This window comes from Excalfactoria chinensis, chromosome 3, assembly GCF_039878825.1.
Source record: "Excalfactoria chinensis isolate bCotChi1 chromosome 3, bCotChi1.hap2, whole genome shotgun sequence".
Lineage (NCBI taxonomy): Eukaryota > Metazoa > Chordata > Aves > Galliformes > Phasianidae > Excalfactoria > Excalfactoria chinensis.
The window spans coordinates 96,068,248-96,090,282 of NC_092827.1; the positions used below are offsets into that span (position 1 = coordinate 96,068,248).

The following is a 22,035-nucleotide window of genomic DNA, read 5'->3' on the forward strand; positions in this document are numbered from 1 at the left end:
GGCAGCCGCTGCCCTTCCCCGGGCTGCGGCCGGAGCAGAACGGGGCGTGGGGAAGCGGGGCGCATGGAGAGCGGGTGTGGGATGTGTGGGATGTGTGGGATGTGTGGGATGTGACTGCCGCAATATGAGCGGGCGTCTCTGGTGGAGAGGATGAGGGAGAATGAAACGTTGAATTGGGGGTGGTTGGTTAAGGGGGCTTGTGAGGTGGGAGGTCGGTTTGTTTTTACAGGAGGGAAGATGACTCTTCCAGCAGAAGAGAGCAGGCCTTGCTGTGCCCGCTGGGCCGCAGGGAGTGCAGGCAGCGGCACCAAACCTTGCTTGGGCCAAACGAGCAGGGCTGCTCCTAGGGACAGAACCATGTGAGTTCCAGGGATGTCCGTATACAGGAGTGAGCCCAGACTGTGGGACTGGCTGCAGCGTTTATTCTAATGTTAACAGCAGTGTCACTAGTATTATTGTTTTAATGAAGAATTAAAATAAAGAAGAGAGAGAGAGATCATGTTAGAGCTTTTGTATTAATGCCATAACCGCTCTCTTAAACAGCAGAGTTCTTCTGTTACAGAGAAGGGATGGAACAAACAGATAACAAACGCGGACGGAGGATTTGCAAGCAGCTGTCTGAGAACGAGAGCTAATAAAGTGCATAAAAATATGCAAGCAAAATGCAGCTTCCTTGATCTTTAATTTCACCAGAAAGCCCTCTGGCTATAAATGGTTTGCATTGGGTAACGGAGGTAATAGCAATAACAACGTTTGCTCTTCTTGCCTTCCATAGGTAGCACAGAAAAATAAGCATCCATTCCAAACTATTAATGTTACTAATTGCATGTTGCCTAGCTTTCTCTTCCCAGATGTTATGTTGCTTTGTTATCAGACGGGCACAGATGTAACCCTTCACTCCTTCCAGTTCGGTTGCTGCAGTTCAAAAAGGAGAAAAATATAAACAAAGTGAAGCAGCAGGGGAAGAATTGCATCCAATCTAAAGGGATCTCCATCTCCAAGGAGGGGGAATTCTGTTTCCCTTGATGAGGATGGACACACCTCCTGTTAGGGATGGTGACTGTGATTAACAGACTAATATTGCATGCGATGCAATGGCTTTATACGTAACACAGGAAACATGTGGCTGTGACTTTGTGAATCTGTAAGACATTGTAATGTGAGTACAGTGAGAAGGTGAATAAATTCTGTCTAGACATCTAATGTACAATAAATCACATTAATATATATACATATCATTAATGTAGCTTTACAATACCAGAATGCATCTTCACGTAGCATTTAAGTGTATTTTTATCCTGTTTTCCGGTGGATCCATAATCATTTCTATGGGATGCAGCTGTGTTTGATTGCACACCCAATGCCCAGAAATCACCTCTGCACATCTAAGCTGTCTGATCATACATGCATATGTAAAATAGCTTGAATTGAAATGTGTGGTTTTAATCAAACAATGTTTTTTTAGAAGTGACACTTAAATCACTAGAAACATTTTAACTCTGTACTAAATGAATTCTATTAATGCTTGGGATGGGTTTGAGCTATTGTTGCAAATAATAGGGCATCCAGTTTGTACATTTGTGGTCCCAGGGGCAGTAAAACAAGCCACCAAAGCAAGGTTTGCAATGCAAAACAAGAATGAGAAAGTTGCTGTTATTACAGCCACACAAAGAAAGATGCTGAGTGTCATTCATGATCTAAATCCCTCCTCAGCAAGACTCCATCAGCGACTGAAATGTTAATCTAGTACTCTGGGAGTGTAATCTTGGGTATTGGGAGAGCTTGGTTAATTGTGCCGATTATCCAGGCTATTAAAAGCAAATATTAAGTAAATTGTGTGGCGGCTACGCAGCAAAGCCAAGAGCTACAGACCCCTCTTCAGACCCACATGAGGCAAGACCAGATAGGAAAGAGCAAATGCCTCCAAGAAGATCAATTGCTCGGTCCTGGCCAGGAGCCTTGAGCCACTGGAGGGTTTGCAGAGCCCTTGCTGGACTCGTGTGTGACAGCTCATGTTCACTGACTGTCAGTAGGGGTCTGTAGGCTTTACAGCCCATGAGGCATGGTGCTGCCATTGCCAAGAACACGGCATGGGCTGTGTTCTAGCACTATAAAACATAGAGATGGAGGTTTGTCAGCCTTGCTTTGGTTAGAATTTGCTGTGCAGGGAACTTTGTGTGAACTTGCATAGTTATAACAGCTATCATCTAATGATCTCCTGGCTATCACCTACCAGTGCAGCAAACAGTCCTGGAGCTGCAGGAGAAACACAGCACAGGGAAGCACGCAAGTATGGCTGTGGGGCCTTGAAACCCCCAGGGACGTGGCAAAGAACAAACTCATGAGGCTTCAGAACTGGGTGTGAGCAGCCCCAGGTGGGCTCCAGCAGAGGGGAGGCAGGAACCCAAGACCACCACGCTGATGAGGAGGATGGAGGAGCCCCACCATCATCGCACACCGCTGGGGTGAAGGTCTTGGGGCCACAATGCGTGCAGCCCTCCCTGATGGCAGAGGGGGGAGCACAATGCAGAGGAAGCTGCAGCTAAGGATGCCTGTGTGCGCTTTGACACTGATATTGTTAAGGTTTTTTTCTTGTATCCCCTAATATTCTCTCTAATATTTTAGATGATACAATTTATGATTGTAAGAACCATTATAAGCAGGTGAGTGAACACTCTTTGATCAGACTGTTAAGAGTTTTAAGTAGGCTGTCAATAAATTGTGTGCCTTCTAACATGAGTCGTATTTCTGTGGCCCACATAAGCAGCTCAAGTTGTGGTGAAACAACCCTGACTTCAGCAAAGGCAGCTCTGGGCAGCAGTGCCAGGGCCTCACCAACCTCTGAGTGAAGAATTTCTTCTTAACATCTAACCTAAACCTCCCTTCTTTAAGTTTAAAGCCATTCCCCCTCGTCCCATCACTATCAGATCGCACAAAAGGCCAGTTCTCCTGTTTGTAAGCTCCACACAGCACTTTTGTTTGCTGTATCACAATTTAACTGGTCCAGTAAGTTAATCAGTCTAGCAGGAACATGCATAGCAATAACAAAGGTGGGGAAACTGTTCCACAGCTGTTGTATTACTCCAATGGTCTTTCTTCTCCTCTTATCTGATATCTCCCCTTCCCTCCTCCTATTTTGGGATATTTTCACAACTCCTTCAATGTACATCAACTCTGGTAGGAAAGTCTATTTTAGCCAACACCACAGATGTTTCAAAGGCAGTCGCTGACTCAAGCCTGTCTTGTGATAGAAACAGCGTTGTAGCCTTATTTGCCACAGTTTCTTTAGTCTACAAAATAATACTTTCAAGAATAGTTCTTGGTCTTCCTTAGCCCTCTTAGTTCACATGGGGTGGGAGTAACCTGAAGAACAGGAGAGTGGAATCACTTCTAGGAGGCTGTAGCCAGCTGGTGGCAGATGTGAGCATACGCCTGAGTCCTTCTCAATGCCATTGCCCTCATCCTGACTCCATCTGACACGAGAAGGATTTTGGAAAGCACAGTTTAGACCAGTGCTGGTTCACTGAAACAACCCCTGAGGACACGTTGGGTTCTATAAAGCTTGGCTAAGATATCTCCCCAAGGCCCACAGCTGAGCCTCCAACCAGGGTGATGCTTGTGGCAACTCTTCCTTCCCAAAACACAATGCCTGGGGTCTTGTAAAGGCTTAACAGGTCTGCAAGTGCTCGCATTTATATCAGAATCTACCCATACATTCTGGGGCAAGGACTTCAGTGTAGTGCTCCTGAATCCACGGTAAGTGTATCGGCCACAAGCACAGCTTCTGGTTGGTTCTCCTTCCTCATTTAAAGGAAGAGAGGAGAGGAGAAAGGTAATTGCACTGGGCTGTTTGACACCGCAGTGCAGCCCTCTGTAGAGCAGGAGGCAATTTAGTTAGCTCCTGTCAGACAGTTCTGCTCTTTGTGCAGAACGTACCTCCCAACTTTTCCAGCCCAGACACTGGCCCTTAATCTTCCCGTATTCTTAAAATACTCTTTTAAATAATAATAATAAAGTCAGGAAAAAGAAATCAGTCAAAATATATCAGCTACCACCTCCCTCTGCATTGTTTCTCAGCCTCATTATGTCACCTGAACAATAGGAGTTCTCTGTCTATTTTAAGGCACCAGCTGCCTCGGAGAGTTCCAAATCCAACACCCTCAGTGCAAAGCACAGGAAAGATAAAGTTGCATAAGGTTTCCTTCAAGTCTCTCTCCAACCTAATATGGTTAAAAAGGGTTGGCCTGACACATGGCAATAGTGCAATAGTGCAATAGTGTTGCTGCATAGCTTTGAGAAGAGCTTGACTCTATTTCAGAAGGAAACAAACACAGCCCTCAACTATTGCAATCAGTGCACTGCAGCTCAGAGCTAATGCAGACGGCTGGGGTGTAGCTGCTCCCGGAACAGAGACTGGCAGTGAGCTGAGTTTACGCTACCCTGTAAGGGTCAGCTCACAGAACTACTCAGAAGGGAAGGCAACAGCATGTCCTGTCCTTAACAAGTATCTTAAAAACGGAGTTGATGTGTGGAACATCAGTGCTCTGCAGAGAAACTGGATTCACCCCTTATGGATGTGTCTAAAGCCATGCACAAAGTAGAAGTGAGATCAATGGCTGTCATTCCTTCCTGCAATCTGGACACATGAGGTATCAGAGAAGAGCAAAACACCCCTTTATAGAACAAGCAGTGAAGGGACTATGTAAGGCAGCCCACCCGCTGTGGATGCATACTGCGGTGCTCAGCTGCAGCCATCTCTTTTTCTATTCATTTTAAGGTGAGAATGGAAATCAAACCCAACATCTCCGTGCAGGGGTCCTTGTCCCTGTTTGCTTCTCCTGAAAATTAATTTTGCCACCTCCATCACACCCCACCAGCTGCACTGGGTCAGCTTAGGATCCTGCTAAAGGTAAATTGGTGTTGGTAATCAGAGAGTCAAAGCACGGAGTAGTCTGAAGTATTGTACCTGTTAAGGGAGAGACAGAAACAGTCCCACGTTCATCCTAAAGACCTGCAGGCTCGGTTTCAAACCGAGGTGGAATGTCAGCCGAGGAGTCCTTGTTTGGGTCTCTGGTACAAATGCAGTTTCCCATCCCTCTGCCCAAACGGTGCTGGTGTTGGCAAGCTGGGCTCAGCTCATCTTTTCTAGCAAACTAAAAGGTCTGTGCAAAGAGCAGCTACAACATTAAAGCTGCTTGGCATTTTTCAACATACAACTCTCTTTTCAGCTGTTTATAATGTTACCAAGCATTACTTGGATTGACATTTCTTATGCTGGAGATCTGACTTGGGATGGGCTATTATGTCTTAAAATAGTCCATCTCGGATGCAGGGACAGGGTAACCATATTCTGCCCGATCCATTGGAAAGCTGGCATTTTGAGTGTTCTACTTTTGTGACCTAAATCACCACTTTCTGAAGTACTTTTGGCTACAGTAGAAAACATATTAAGAAACCTCATCCCAGGAGTGGAGGCTTATTGAGCGCATCACTCAGGTAATGCTCCCTCAGCAGGCAGACATGGGACAGACGACACATTGATCCCTCCTGAAACAAAGTGACTGATCTGTTATGCTGGTATAGTAATACTAGAATTGACTCTTAACATTGGCAAAAGCAGGCACTGTCCCAGATCCTTCAACTGTGCTGGTTCTGCCCCACCTGTCTGACCCTCTCACATACTTGGAAATGTAAATAAATACCACAGTTTGTTCCTTCTCTTTTGTTTGTGTAAGGAATGGGCTTTTCTGATAGCATTGAATGCTTCAGACAATAAGGACAAAAACAGGCCCGCTTTGAAGCTCCATTCACACAAACACAAAGGACAGAAACTCCACTCTGGTTCTTCTGTCCTTCCTGTTAAGGGTGTCTTACAGTGAGGACCTTCAATGAGGTTTGAAGAGAAAAAGAACTTAAATTCAGCACCATCCACTGCTTTTCAGGGGACCTTAGGATCTCTACAATGCCCCAGGTTTGCTTTCCCTGAATCCCAAACCCTAGCATTTCCTTTCCTCTTTTATCCAGAGATCCTCTTTTATCCTTCCAGAAGGGTCCTTACTGAGCAAAAGGCTGTAATAGGTTGCCAGCAGCTTCACCAGCAGTACAGAAACCCATTAAATAACCCCATTACAGTGAACAACTAGAAGACAGGCAGGCAAAGACTAGATTTCTCCCCTTACTTCTTACACTAAAAAAGGCATAGGAAGGGAGACCCTTACACCAGAGTGAAGTCTACAATGGGAAGTAACAGTGAAACCAAGAACACATTATGCAGTTTCATCTACAGCCTATGAGAGGGGACTCTAAATTGTGTAGCTCTTCAAAACCCGACAAAAACAGGGTCTAGAAGAACAGAGTCATTAGGATTGGAAAAGACCGCTATGATCATCCAGTCCAACCATCAACCTGTTGGCCAATGGAGAGTAATCCTAATCAGTGCTCTAAGCAAACATGCTGCTGCAACATCATAGCTGAGGTTTCTCTTCCTATTAAGAAAAAGTTAATTAATTGGTTGGCCTTCATCCACATCAGTGCAACAGCTTTCACTGCTACGTCTTCTGGGCAACTGTGTCCTGAGCTGCGGCTTCGTCAGTGCCTTACCTGTTAATTTACCGAGCACCTTTTGACTTTGTTTCCTACTATCTGGTGGAGAACTGTAGAGACAAGTCTACCCAATAAGAAGCAGCCTATGCCAACTTGTCACAGCCATCCTTACAGCCCAGCATTTTCTCAGTCATGGGATACACGTACCATCTCATGAGTGATTTTGAACATCCATAGAAAACCTAATTACAATGCTTTTTCAGTCCACAAACACAGTGTCCAATCTTTTCACCTTCCTAAAGCTGCATCCTGCTGAAATAGCAGCCTTGGGGTACACGCAGACAGCAGCTACAGGATGAGATGGTAGCAAAAGCCATGGCACCATTGCTAGCCCAAGCTGAAGCCTAAGCTTCTGCCCAAACTGAAGTCTCAAAGCATCAGTCCCAAGGTCTTCATACACACACAGTGAGGTTACAGCATGCTCTCATCATCCCTTATGTGGCAATATAAAGCTAGTAACCTATTACAAAATAACAACAAACAGCAAGGTCTTCTCCGTTGCTATCTGTGCTGTAATGGCATCTTGTCCCCAATAAATAAGTTATCTGTACTCACACACTAAGCACCTCAAGGAAGAAGTATCAACATGTATGAGGGGAGACGCTCCCAGAGCCATCTGAGTGACACAGAGGGGAACAGCACATAGGTGGAGGGCGATCCAAAGCCTCTCAGATTCCATTTTAACACTGCAATGGACTCAAGTCTCATGTGCTTTAATCAGCTCACCTCTACTGCATTCTTCATATCATAGACTTCGGGAAAAGTCATCTTTAACATCTTAGCTTAACATTGTACCAAAGTGAAGAAGCCTGCACTGCACCACCGCAGTGATCTCTCACCTTGGTTCTTCAGCTAGTTTCTGAATTGGACCAGCTGCTAACACAGAAAGCTTCTCCCTAACATTTGCACGCATGCACAAACAATTCCAGATGCACGCACATCCAATTATACAATTCCTAAGCCAATTAGTAAAGGAAAGCTCCACATTTCTTGCAGAAGTTGGACTTCTGCTTAGCTTGTTGTCTTCCCAAAGACGGAAACAGAAGGTCACCACCCAGAATTCCATTAAACAATAGATTTCTTGCTTTTTCTTCTTCAACAGAAATAAACTGAAGGCCTCCTAGTGCCCAAATGATATGCCTGAAGCACTACTTAGCACTTCCAAAACCCAACCATACGCTCTTTTGCCACCCATTCAGAGAGATGCTCATCTACAGCTTATCACCATGCTGTAGAAACTCAATTATTTAATCACCTGAGGAAAACAAAGACAGGTTATAACATTCATTTGACAGACTCCATGCAAATAAAACAACTGAAGAAGAACAGAAAATACCAAGTCAGGACAAAACATACTTTATTGTACTGTAATGTCAGAAGTACAAGAAAAGTACTGCAGAGAACCATGCTAATGGGGCTTCTGGGGTTTGTGAAAGACAGAAAGAAACCCAAGGTAACGGGGTACTACGGTACTCAGTGCAAAAACTGATTTGAGGCACAAGTACACTACTGCTAAAGCAGCTTGATTCAAGCACAGCTCTGGTATGTGATCTACTCTATTTTCCTTCTATATAACGTTTCTATAATAAAGCTACTTTTTAAATCAAGTAGGCAGCAAATTCGAGTCAGGGGTGTCCAAATTGCCACTAAGCAACCCAAAAAAAAATTAAGAAAAATACTCTGCATAGTCAGCCTCTGCATTTTAGTTTCAGATACGGAGCTGCAGCTACTGAAGAAGTTACTCCGAAAGGTAAGAGGCCAGATCTATTTGTTTCTCCTTGTACACGTGGGTAACCTATTTCACCTTGACCACAATTTATCCAATATGAAAAAAAAAAGAAATAAAACCCATCTTGGATAATGAATCATACGTATCTAACATTCAGAATAACTGCAGCCCTTGAGATCTCAACTTATGGCTTAAGACAACGAAAACGTTTGGGCACCCTTGAGCTAAGTCAACAAAGAGCATTTTTTTGTTACCAGGCAAGCAAGATCACTGTTTTTAAACAGAGCTGATCTCTACAGGAAAGCAGGAACCCAAGTCACTAAGTACTACCAGGCGACACGGACTGCTGCCCAGAAAGAGAAAAATGTTAACACCACAAAGAAAAAAGTTCAACTGAGTTGAATGAGTTTCAACACCAGAAGCGGCATTTGAAAACAAGCTGTTCAGTTAATCTTTGCACAAGATGCAGATTGTATAACTGGATGCATGAACAAACATGCTGGCAGTCTTCTCCTTTTACGCAGCAGCTGTGTTTAACGTAGGAAGTTCTGGGTTTGAAGAAAGCCACTTGAAGAATTAAGGTTTGCAATTGCCCGTCGACTTAATGAGATTAGTAGAGAAACAAAACATGTACTGCCGAAACAGGAGTTTCTCAGTGGATCCTTATCATTACAAACACAGCTTTCGCTTTGTAAGCAACGCAAGACTAAACAGACAACTATTATATTATTATGATTATGGGTATAAGTTACATCTGTTAAAATTAAAAAAGGAAAGCCAAGCAGTTTTGCCCTATTTCAAAGAATAGTTTCCAATCAACACCAGTTTATGGTGACTGGGACTTGACAAATAAACAAGGAATGGTGACATCTTTGGGTCAAGAATGACAAGAGATAATGGGCTCTGTGCTACCAATCAACCTCAACAAGAATATGGCACAAGGGCCAGCCCAAGCTGTACCAACACTGAACCTTTAGCACTCGGCACAAATTCGGATCTCTTTTCTTTAGCTAGCAAATCAGGTGAAAAGACTGAGTAGGAAAAAGAAAAAAGGAGCTAAAATCTTATGCCAAAAATCGGAATCTACTTAAAAAAAAAAACAAAAACCACCTGTAATTTTAAAATAACTTTACACTGACATCAGTTTGTGCAAACTAAAACAAGAAACCGAAAAAACAACCATTGATCTCTCTCTAACAAAAGAAAAACTCTCCCAACATTTTCCTTTTAGCTCATCGTACCTGCAGATACTGTCTCAGATCTAACAGATGGAAACGCAAGAGAGAAAAACTTACAGCAACTGCGAAACAATCTTTCTACAAACAGCTGCTGGAGGGAAAAGTAAAATATAAAGGACCAAAGAAAGGAAGGTTCCGTCTGAAATAGTCTCACAATCTTTCCCACTCTGTAGTCCACGAATCCGACTCTGATGCTAAGGTGACAGTGTATGTAAGCACATTTTTTTTTGTTGATTTTATTACTGTAAGTTTCAAACGAAGAGAACCCGATGGAAGATTCAGGCCTCTTCAGGAATTGTCAGATGGAACGTGCTCCTCAAATCCTTCGCTCTCTCGGACCAAAGCTCTTTCCAGGATAACACGGCCTTCCTTGTAGCGCTGGCTGTCTTCAGTGGCAAATTCATAGATCCAGCCCAGTTTGCTGTTGCAGTTCTTGCAGCTCACGTCTCGAACCATGTGGCGTCCAGTGAGCATGACCCGATCCTGAACTTCACTGTACTGCAGATTTACCACCTGATAAGGATGTACAGAAAATAAGGAGTAGAAAGAATTAGCTTGCCTGGAGCGAAGCTTGAAAACAATAGGCATGACTCTCAGTGCTTTAATAGTAAAGAGTTTGTGGCTCTTGAAAGCTCACGTGTAATAGTCTGCAGCCCTGAAGACCTCCATCCTAGAAGAGGTAATGCTTTTGAAGATGTATTTCTCAAGGGTGTGCAACCATCACTGTTTAACTAAGAGGCATCAGATTCTTTCCTAATGAGTACATGAGTGCAGGGTACCACGTTCAGCTTTGGGTGAGAGGGCCCTAATGAACTCAACCAACCGAGACCAAACCACTTGTACATCTACCCTGTCTATAGTAACTCATGTCACCACCTACTTCCACAAACAAGAATTAAAGTAGTAAGGTGCACTTCTTAAATACCTTGGGATGCTTTTGAAACCTAAGCAAAAGGAAGGTTCTGTGGCTGAGGATACAGACACACTACACTTTTTTGTGTGTGTGCACTATCCAGGCAGTTTAAAATACGCTTTTAACTTGCTTGGGTAGCAGCACCACAGAGCCAGGATGTGTAATTCTCTGATGAGGTTTGTCAGAACTACATCCAAACTGACAGCACATGGCAGGTCTCTAAAATATGGGGCTTCTACCTGATTGTACCTGCTCCCTCTACGTTAGATCATAGAATAGCTTGGGTTGGAAAGGGCCCAGAGGCTCATCAAGTTCTATCCCCAACAGGCAGGGTTGCCAGTTGCTAGATGAAGGACTAGAGCAGGTTGCCCAGGGCTCCATCCAACCTGGCCTTGAACACCTCCAGGGGTATCCATAGCACCTCTCAGCAATCTGTTCCAGCACCTCACTGCTCTCAGTAAAAATGACACCTAATTTAAATCTCCCTTCCTTTCACTTGAAACTGTTCCCCCTTGCCCTATTGCTAGGAGATGTAAGGCTCCTGTCTGCAAGAATATAAGAACACAAAACTCAAACTCTTCCTGTGAGATGCATTTAAATAATCATCTAGATTTGTTTTCTTTTAAACCGAATGAAGGAGCAAACGCCTCTGAAACTCTGAAACAAAAGATACTCTTGCAATGAGTTTGAGCTTCACATTACAGAACCTCTGGCACGATGCCACAGGTATTCACAATCCTCTTTTTAAGGCAAACTAATTTAGATAGCTGACCATTAAGAGTCGTTGCCAACTGATGACACATTCATTTCCCAGACAGTCGTTTTTCTAAAGCAAACAGCTCACCCTCAGCTTCTTACCAACCTTGTTAAAAAGAAAGGCTCTCCCTGTGGCCCCCGTAAAGCGAGTGGAGATGAGCTCGGAACGATTGGTCAGAATGGTGTCGCAGTTTGCACAGGAGAACAGGCGAGTGCCGCCAATGTGATCCAGAAAAATTCTTCCCATTTTTAGAGCTTATGTAAGTGAATAAGTCAGGACCTGAAAGCAAGAAGAAAGACCACATACTTTTAAAGAAAGCAATGCAGCAGACAATCAAAAGAAGCCCCCCACACACTGCTGAACATCCCGCACATCAGAACTACACGCTGCCTCCATCCCTTCTCACCAGCTTAAGAAACATCAAACTTAACCAAAACGATCATCTCTTCTCTACAAGTCACCATCTTACCAGTGAGATGGCACACACGGATACAAATTACATTAAATAAAGCTGAACCAAAACCCTTTAATACAGCGCAGATGTTTGCAGCCCAGTCCACTACTGGACCATCCAGTTCTTAAAACAGAAAGCTTCTACTTTTTCCCTGCTTTCTTCTCCTCTAATATGATGCTGAAATTCCATTCCAGTACACGTTCCCAACTACTCACGTACCTTAGTCAGCACTGGGAAATGAAGCACAGACGAGGACGTTGACTCACCAAAACAATTACAGTGTAATCATCCCAAATCACTCCGCCCCCCCGCCTTTTATAAATACATTTCTCCTATGCTTTGCATATTTGTCATATGCAGCCACTCGCTACCACCATCCAGGAGGTTTCTGTCTCCTGCTGGAGCAGACTGGCCTCCTGTACTGCTGTCAGCCATCTGAGCATTCATACCAGGCAGCTTTAGGAATAAACGTTTAAAGCTGTCTAATCTAAACACAAAACACTGCCGTTTACCCAAGCACCTTCCAAAACATCATCCCTAAAATATGTGAGCAACTCCTCCATCAGAGAAAGAGCTTACAAAGTAACACAGATCTGCAGCCCTTTGTAGGCAGCCAATCGTGGCAACTTATCAGACAGTCAAAAACTCAAATAACAAAAGGTGAGATAACTAAATAAAGATGCTATTTTCATTTCAATTGCATAAAGGTTTGAGGACCAAACAAGTGAAGTATGTCTCCTTTTGTGCTTCAGGTGTGGAGTCAGGAAACAGGGCTTTGTGTGGCTGCGCACAAGAAAAACAGCGTAAGTAAATCTGACACACTGCGGTACAAACACCATTGGGGTTTTACGTTTCAGAGCAGGAAATAATGTGCCATTTATTAGAAAAGTCATCAGATGTGCCCATCAAGTTGAGTATTTTATGCCATACATCCTGAGAAGCACAAACACCTGAACTAAACCTATTTCAAGTTTAAGCACTGAAGGAGGGGGAGCAGCTGTTTACAAGGATGGATAGTGATAGGACAAGGGGGAATGGTCTTAAACTGAGACAGGGGAGGTTTAGGTTAGATATTAGGAGGAAGTTTTTCACCCAGAGGGTGGTGATGCACTGGAACAGGTTGCCCAAGGAGGCTGTGGATGCCCCATCCCTGCAGGCATTCAAGGCCAGGCTGGATGTGGCTCTGGGCAGCCTGGGCTGGTGGTTGGTGACCCTGCACATAGCAGGGGGTTGAAACTGGATGATCATTGTGGTCCTTTTCAACCCAGGCCATTCTATGATAACACAGCATTCTATATCTCATCTGAAGGATGCATGAACATTCAAAGCAATGGAAGGACACTTGCCTTCATGGGTGATACAATGCCCATTGCTCTTAGAAGAACAAATGGAACAGGTTTTAAGTTCAATGAAGTATTTTAGAGGTGCATGTGAATGTAATGATGCAACTCCTCGTGACTGCACTCAAAACGTGGTGTTTGCCTTCCATTTATTTAAATATCAAGCTATTCTAACATGCCTTTATCTTCCACAGCAAGGGAGAGAAAACCATAAATCTGAACAGTGACAGCATGGTTCAAAATCAACAGACAGTAAAGTGTAACTTGTTAAGTAAGTACTGAAGCCTCCAGCCAGAAGAAACCACAAACACAAGCAGTAAGAGCAAGGATGACAGACAGAACCTCTTTAATCTGCATCACAACAAAGCAGCCTCTTAGAAACACACTCAAAATTTCATGTAACCCTACCGGAATTTCTAACATTTAAAATACCCACTGGACTCATCCGCCCCTCTGCAGATTTCATTCGAAAGAGCCAGAAACCCTCTAATTCCCCCTCCATTTTGATTGTAACAGAACCTGAGCGACCTGATAAGGATCCAGCTGAAGACTGGTCACCTTGCATGACTCTTTACACTATGGCTCACAGCCGTAAGAGGTAGGAAAGTTAGAAGATGACTGCTAGCAAGGAAGTCAAGGAACCACTTTTCCCTCCCATATAATTTAGAGGAGAGAATTTTAACTCAGGCTTATTCTCCCCACATTTTCTTTATGACAGTATGTGTGTATATATACATATATATATATATATAGCATATGACAGTATTCACTTGTAACACCAGCAAAGGTGGTACACGATGAGTATGCAGCTCTCCCCTTATGTAAAGCTCCTGAATTCTGTGGCATCTGCTCTCTCTATACTAGAGAAAACAGCAGCAGCACAGCTGACCAAAGGAAAGCAATTTTCAGTTGGGAAAACAGAAACAGAGCGCGTGGAATCCTATTGAGAATGGAACTGGGACTCGTATATACAAGCTGTGTACAAAGTCACCCAAGAGAAGCGTGATTTTCTTTCTCCTATAGTTTTCACTTTCCCTATGAAAGGTGTCAGCATCTACTTAGGATTATACACACATTAATGATTTGGGAGGGGAAAAAATCACTATAGACAGTGGAAGGTTCTCTTAATTATGACAGATTAAAACTTGAGTTCCTGCAATCAAGGGAAGAGCAAACACATAGCAAGCATACTTACCCACTCATCTGTACTTTGTATTTACAGATAGGGGAAATAACACCCATTTGTGCGGAGCTAGCCAATTTCCATTGCTGTTCACAACCTCAGAAAGCAGCACTACTGTATCACACCAGTGCCACTATGTTAACCAGCGGAACTGATTCTACGATGCTAAGGAATAATAGACGCTTTTCGGCCTACGTTTCCTTCTTTAAAATCAAACTAACCATTCTTCATTGGATACGTGTCTGTGATGAAGTCACTGCCATCCTGCCCTCATACACATGACCAAAGACAAGTCATAACCTTAAATTACTGGATGCAAAATAAAAGTGGCAGATTGATTTACTTTATATCCCATTAGTACCTGTCAAATCCACACAATTCAAAGAGGCGGGTACTTCTATGAAGCGACAGCACTCATGCTTAATGTGCAAAGTCAGCACTCAGAAAAACCACCATCAACCCGCACCCTTGAAAGCACCTTTAGAAAAAGGCTCAGTGTGACGGATAGCCTTACCTAACTAGTAAGGCTTGTTGACAGTGCACTGCTGTGACACTACAAACCTTGATACATATCCTTAGTCATAACAAAACATTTCCTGCCTGCATGCTTCTCCCAGTAAGCGCACGGACAGACAGGAAACACGAGCGCTGTGGCTGTGTGCTATATGCATTCCTATTGCAGCGTGCTCCCGCACTTCCACCTGTTTTTAAGTGTTGATTTGGACAACACTGAGCAACAGCTGTCAAGGAGCTGACATTTAACAACTGAGATTTCACCACTATCTGCACGCTGAGCTCCAAACACTGGAAGCACTATGCGGTCGGTATTTGTAGTACCTGATCTGTATGCCTTCATAAATAATAGAGGAGTAACGGAGAGAGTATTTTATTAACATTTTAAAACTAACAGTCATCATTTTCTCATTTCAGAGTGCATCTCTTGAAGTCACGGGACCATCAGTGCTTGGGAGAGCCAGCAGGCACACACTGGACTGCAGAAGCCTCAGTGCTGCTTCAGCACCATCTACCGCATCTCAGATCTGCAACAGAGAACAGCTGCTAGTTATACCAAGCTATGACAGCCCCTCTTCCTCCATTTCTCTTAACTAATACCATTTGCCTCTGTATGGTGAGCCAACAAGCACTCTACCCTCCTTGAGGAATGATGATGCATTCCCCTAGGCACGTTAAAACCTGCTGAAGAGGTACTTACTTTGGAATCAGGCTTAAACTTCATCTTCTCATCTCAGGAACAGGCCTTAAGCTTCCTCTTCTCATCTCAAAGACCAACAATAGAGGAGGAAAGAAAAAATACTTAGCACAGCTACACAAGAGCGCACACAAAAGAATCCCTTGGTAAGGGAGAGAAGAACGGAACCTGTTCTTTACCTTCCCAGGGTTCTGCTGCTCACACACCAGGGTGCATCTGAAAACAGCCTCCCAGCAGGTCTGAGATCTGGCAGTCCTCCAATGCGGCTTTGGTGACTGTTAAATCAAGCAGGGCCCAGCCTCTGCCTCTATGCACAATTCGTTATCAGAAAGTAAGAGAAGCAAACTCAAACAGTGTGCTGCGTTTGTCAGAACCACCGTGCGACTCCAGAAAGCCGTACAAGGAAGCTGATAGTTTGACTGTTAAAGAGGCTTTAGCAACAGGATGAACACTGCGCCCAGATACAGCGCGTGGCATCCACCCCCATCAAGGCGCCTTGCCCCATGAAACTGCACCGGGCAAGTTACAGCAGTGTAATTTCCTACTGCAAACTGGCTCGTTCAGGTAAAGCTTCTCATGCATACGCTGCACTTAAATACGCTAACATACATGATGCTGGTGTATGCAAACACTAAGACAGGATTTTGTTTCAAGTTTACAGATAGCAGAGGCACACAGATGGGTGCTGGTTCCTAACACAGCCCCCGTACCCCAGCATCTCCCCCACAGTAACTTACATCATCTCGGCACTCTTGCCAGATAACATATATTGTATTATTTTACAAGCGGTATCAGACTCGGGACAAGCAGGTACACAAAACAACTTTTTGTCACTCGATCTATTCCACAGCTTTCCAAAAATCCAACTCATTCGGATGGTACGAATGTTCACCACAAGGCAGCAATGGTTAAAGTGAGTCATACAAACAAGAATCAGATACACAGCATTCCATGGTGAGCAGACAGCCACCACATCCACTGGCTGGAAGGTCAATACTTTAAGGGCATCTCAACAACAAATTCTCACACCCTCTAAGAAATTCCTAAGTGCAGGTAGAGGCAATGCAATGAAGACAGCCTTGATACTAAATACACACAGGCATTTTATTTGTATGTTTTATAACACATTTCTTCTTTTAGAGAAGCCTTTCCTAAGGGGGTTGTATAACTCAGCAAAAGCTGAGTGACTCAAGATTTCAACATAGGTCAAACGATAGTAAACAAACATGAACCAATGACCTAAGCTTGGACAACACGGCTTGAACTTGTGATGGCTACCAGCAGAGGGAAAGCTAAAAATATAAATGTATAGAAGTGCAGCTAGGCTGTCAGATGACAAGTGACAAATCCGGTCTGTTGTTGTTGCCTTCTCAACTGGGCTTGAAGGTGCAGTTTCTATCCTCCCCTTTATGCTAGCCACGTCTGAAACCTATCCGCCATCAGGATTAAAAGGCCTGAAACCTATTCACCATCAGGATTAATAGCCACCTATCAAGCATCCGACCTGCAGTCTGAAAGCTAAACACTTTGCAATAGGCAGAGAAGTGAAAGCAGGAGATGCCAGAAGGCTTCAAAACACAGTTTGTGCCCCACAGGACAGGTGGGTGGCCGCCTTCACTCAGTATTTCCTTGACCACAGCGCTCTGCAGTCACAAAGGACCCCCCCCCCCACATCACGCCCCCTCCCCTCAGCGCCCTCGGGGCCACACGGCGTGGCGGCCGTCAACCCACGCGTGCGCAGTGCGCCCGTTGCCCCCGCTGCACACAAAGCCCCTCGCGGGGGCGGGCCCGGCCGCGAAGCGTCACGTGACGGCGCGTAGCCAATCGCCGCCGGTTCGGCCCCCGGCGCCGCCGCCGGGCGCTGCCGGCAGCGCAGGCAGCTTGACAACAAACGGAGCCAACAGCTGACGGGAGGCCCCGCCGCCGCGCCCGCCCCGCAGAGGGGCCGGCCGACACGACGAAGGGCAGGAACCGGCCCCGGAAAGTTGCCGCCGCCGCCGCCCCGACGCGGAAGGGAAAGAAGTGGAACCGGCGGGGCCGGGCGGAAAGTTGTAGCCGCGGCGGGGAGGTGCTCCGCGCCGGCCTCGGCCGGGAACGGGGCCCGGCGCTTCGTGGAGGAACGGGCAGGGCCGGTGCCGCTCAGTCGGGGCCGTCGCTGACCGCCGCCGCCAACCTCCTCGGCCGTCCGGCCCGGCCTCCCCGAGCAGCTCGCCGCGCTGCCCCCCGGCCCCGCTTACCTGATGGAGGGGAGCGGCGGCTCCGTGCCCGGTGTCTGCCTTCCCCCTCCCCTCACGGCTCCGACGCTCTGCCGCCTGGCCACGCCCCCTCCCTTATGGACACGCCCCCGAGGCGGGGCCTGGGCGGGGGGCGGCGCCTGCGCTGTGTGAGGGAGCGGGCGCTGAGGTGATGCGCTGCGGGCGGGTGTGGGGAGCGCGGGAGTGTGTTCCGACGGTAATGACGGTGTGAGGAGATTTCTCCGTGAGAGAAGGTTGTTAGAGCTTCTGTTCCTCATCGCTCTCCGGATTCACTGACGGAGATCTGAAGGTTGGGATCAGAGATGAGGAGTTCTCTCCGTTCCCACTGTAAAGTCAGAGCTGCTTTCCTTATCCCGCCACCCTCAGTTTTAAAAGATTCTGAGGTATTACATTCCAAAGCGCCATATCAGAGGAAGAACTCGATGTCCAAAGAGGGACTTGGAATTCATGTGAGGTTATGAAGATGCCAGGAGCAGCGAGCAGGCTGCACGCCAGGGAATGCATAATGGAATGAAGAGGCATTGCTGTGGACATCACAGCTCAGGGACAGCAACAGAGGGGCAAAAACTCAACCTGCACCCAGCTGCTACTGCACCCAGCTACTACTGCACCCAACTACTACTGCACCCAACTACTACTGCACCCAGCAGTGCTCATTGCCATTCGCCAGCATATACAAACACACTGAAGATGTGAGTCTTGCAGGGTTTGTTTTTTCCTTTTGTTTTGGCCTTGGAAGATCCTTTCCAGTTTTCCACAGGGGAGGATGATTGCTGAAATAAGGAGAGCTTTCAGGTTGCCGTCTCTTCCTGCTTACAGGTTCCTATAACCATGTGACCTTGTCAGGGGATGGGATCACAGCGCCCCTTCCTTGTCTGACAATGCCCAGAACCCACACCCAAACGCATTGGAACAGCCATCTGCCAGGAAGGGAGATGAACGTTTTGAGGCAGATCCCCTACTTCAGTGCATGTTGACTTCATCAGATGGTCAGGGCTGTCACTATTGTTTGTGAGTGCTGGATGAGAACAATGATAGATTGGGCTAGAAAGAGCCCTACACAGGGAGGCTGAGAGCACATACACAATAGGATACATTTTAATAGCTACCCAGCTTCACCATTTTTTGATACAATCAGTGGGAAGTGCTAGTTTTGGAATATATATACATATACACACACCCAAGGCCTAGTTGGGTTCCTATAGCATTCTTTTTAGTTTCAAGAGATCAAATCAGTCTGTTACATTTGTCATTTCCCAGGAGAGTGAGGAAAGATGGTTCTCTTTTCTGTTCACTAGTCCTAGAGATCTAGGTGGGTCTTCTTAGCTACACTCAACAGCACAGCATTCCCTTGAAGGACTTGAACGTGATTCAGTACTATCATCAGTCTTCTAACAGTGCCACCCCCCTGTTCAGGAAGCACAGCTCTAGGTGTTGAAGGAACAGAGACAGCCCCACTCTATTTAGTTCATAGATAACTTCACAAAGTCATTTATCAAGGATGCTAAAGTCAAACAGCTCCCATGTAATAGTCCTTGCATAGGGCCAGCTCAGAAGATGGACTAGAAAGGGGATTTGTAAAGGTAGCCTGCATTACTGCAAAGTCATACTACAGCATGGAGCTGAGCTGCAGCAATGACAGCTTGATGTGGGGCAGGCATACCCAACACAGAAAGACGTAGAGGGCACAACGGGCTCTGTACTGAAAGACAACAGCTTCAAAGGAAGATGTGGACATGCCATGCTTTGAAGGGGACAAGGAGCAGGGACACAGCAAATGGGAAACAATAGTGATTTGCCAACAAAGCATGAAGAAGTATTCCATTACCACTGTTGCATCATTATTACTCAAGCTTCTGGGCATCTGCTAACGTGACAGCTAATTTTTGTTATTAATGCGTTTCGACAGGTTTTTTAAAAGGCCTTTTACAAGTGCCTCACTCACATACAGAGGTTTAGGCAAGAGGGGCTTGCTCATAGTCCAGCCTCAGACTGGAACGTGGGAGGCCAGTTGAAGCAATTGTTCCTTCTTCGATCTCTAACAGGCTAAAAGCAAAAATACTCTCACAGGTGCCCTGTTAAAATCCAGAGTGCATTGAAAAGGCTCATTAGACTGGACTAACCAACCAGTCTAATTGTTACATTTTAACCCTTGAAAGCCACAATGTGAAAAGAGCAGCATTCACCTGATGCTGAAGTCTGAAAGAAGCATACCTGCACAGGCATATTATGCCTGTTTTTCTTGTGTTCAGATGCATTAATCAGACGGAACTGCAAGGAGAGAAGATAAACAGCACGGCAAACTGGAGACTTTACAGGCCAATTAGTGACTAAGGGTTCCTTGTAAACATGCAGCATAAGGGTATCTGTTCCTCTGCACGTCCAAGCGCATCCCATGCTTTAGTACAGCTCAGAAAACAGTCAGGCTTATAATGCACACCATGAAGAGAGGTGACAAATGCATAGCCCATGTTTGCTCACACACTGCTTGCCACTCCCCGCCTCTGCTAACACAACAGTATTCAAGAAGCAAACTCCAGACGTGAGAAGATAGAGTTGAAGAAACCTTCAGCAGACTACATAAATAAACAGGACTGTCATCTTTCATGAACCCCACCCTAAGATAGAAAGAGGAACTGTGTGCTATAAGTAGACATATTCCTCATGGGGCCCCATATCTGCTACTGCATGGGGATAGCTCTGCTTGAGTGAATATAAAGTGAAGCGCCAAAAATAGCTGGAAACCCCTACAAAGATTACTCGCTCATTCTCTTAAATGAGAGCAAGCTTGCCTCCAAAATATTTGTCAGGGATTAGCAACAGGCCGCTGTTCCCAAAAGGCACACAAACCAGGAGCCAAGGGAAACCTCAGCACAAGCAATCCCACAAGATCTGAAAATAGCCAGCAGAACGAAATAGTGGTGACAGGGTCCATCATCTGCCCCAGAGGATGCAAACTACAAACCAGGCCCAGGTTCTATCCAAGAATGAAAGGAAACAGAGCCAGAATTGGTCATTAGCTGCATCAAAAAACCCTTATGGGGTTCTTTCAAGAGGAGGGCTACCTACAGAGGGATGCTACAGCCTACCCAAAAAGCCATGATAAAAGCAGACCCACCTGCAGCATAGCTTAGGCAGGAGAGCTGAAATGGAGCCCCCAGGCCAACAGGCACAGGGTGTGGGTGCTGGCCCCAGGTGAGGATGCTCAGGGTAGTTACTACCCTTGAGTGCCCTTGGGGCCCTGACTGTATTTCAAAGTTAAAGTAGCACTGCTAAAGCAGAAAGAGGATGATCGAACAGGCCAATTTGAACTTCTCACAGTACAGAGCTTACCTTGGCTTTTCTTGATACGTGATTGTTGTTGTTGTTGTTTTAACTATTATGGTTTAGTATGACCTTAAATCATGGAAGCATACTGCTCTTGACCTGATGAAATATTGAGTGTCAGCCTGGTGAAATTACAACAGACTTCTTACCATATCCTGGTCCCTTACAGGTTTTTGTCCACAATGCACGCACATTTTGGAAAGGTTCTGATTCACACTGGGGAGATCCAGCTTTAGACAGTGCAGAACAAATTGAGTCCAGAAGAAACTTCAGCAGAGCAGATTAAGAAGCCAGGACTGGGACGTCTTTAAACTCAACACAGTTGACCCTTGCTTTCTTATTCTCCAGTCTTCCCAATGCCAATTCAGTGACAAGCTCACTGAGCTCTTCCATACTTTTCATTTCCAAACAGCACAAATCTGGTAGTCAAACCTATTGGGCTCCAGAGTTTGCCTGCTGTTTTTATCTTTTTATCTCATGCTAAGAAGCCAAGTTGTAAACTGACATTGTACAGACAGTGCAGAAACCACTTGTGAACCAAGGGAGGTGACTTCTCCAGTCCATGTAAGTCCTGAGTAAAAGTATTTCTGTTTGGAAGATTTCACAGAGGAGCAGAGGAGAGCAGAGCACTTTCTCCCCAAATAGCAAGCAAGGAGATTAATCCAGAGATGCCTACACACAAAAACTGTGAGCTGATGAAACAAAAGGAACAGCTCAGGATTAAGGACAGCAAAGCAAAATGACGAAGCCAAACGATGGATTAAAAATAAATAGGTCAGAGTCTGCCCGGAACATGGTGAAAAGCTTTTTCCTAACAATTTCAATTCTGCACCTGGAGAGAGAGCAGACTGGAACCATTTGCCATGCAGGTGAGTTTCCTGTGCCTGTTAATTACCCCCGATTTCTGCAGACACCATTAGTGGTCACTGATAGCTGTTGAAGGGTCACACTTCTGCCTGCCTGCCTAACCCCTAGGACAGCAGTGCACCCCCAAGCCATTCTGCACTGCCGTGCTGCCTTCCGCTG

At 45.5% G+C, this 22,035-nt stretch overlaps 1 protein-coding gene across 1 annotated transcript; it reads right to left on the bottom strand.

The window, feature by feature from the left end:
- Positions 1 to 7,943: 7,943 nt before the first annotated feature.
- Positions 7,944 to 17,768, bottom strand: YPEL5 (yippee like 5). The gene is made up of 3 exons (XM_072332046.1): positions 17,665 to 17,768; positions 11,346 to 11,519; positions 7,944 to 10,083 (listed from the first exon to the last, which is right to left on the bottom strand). Exons 2-3 carry the CDS (start codon positions 11,484 to 11,486, stop codon positions 9,859 to 9,861), a joined length of 366 nt encoding a protein of 121 aa, XP_072188147.1. The 5' UTR covers positions 11,487 to 11,519; positions 17,665 to 17,768; the 3' UTR covers positions 7,944 to 9,858.
- Between the last annotated feature and the right edge of the window lie 4,267 nt (positions 17,769 to 22,035).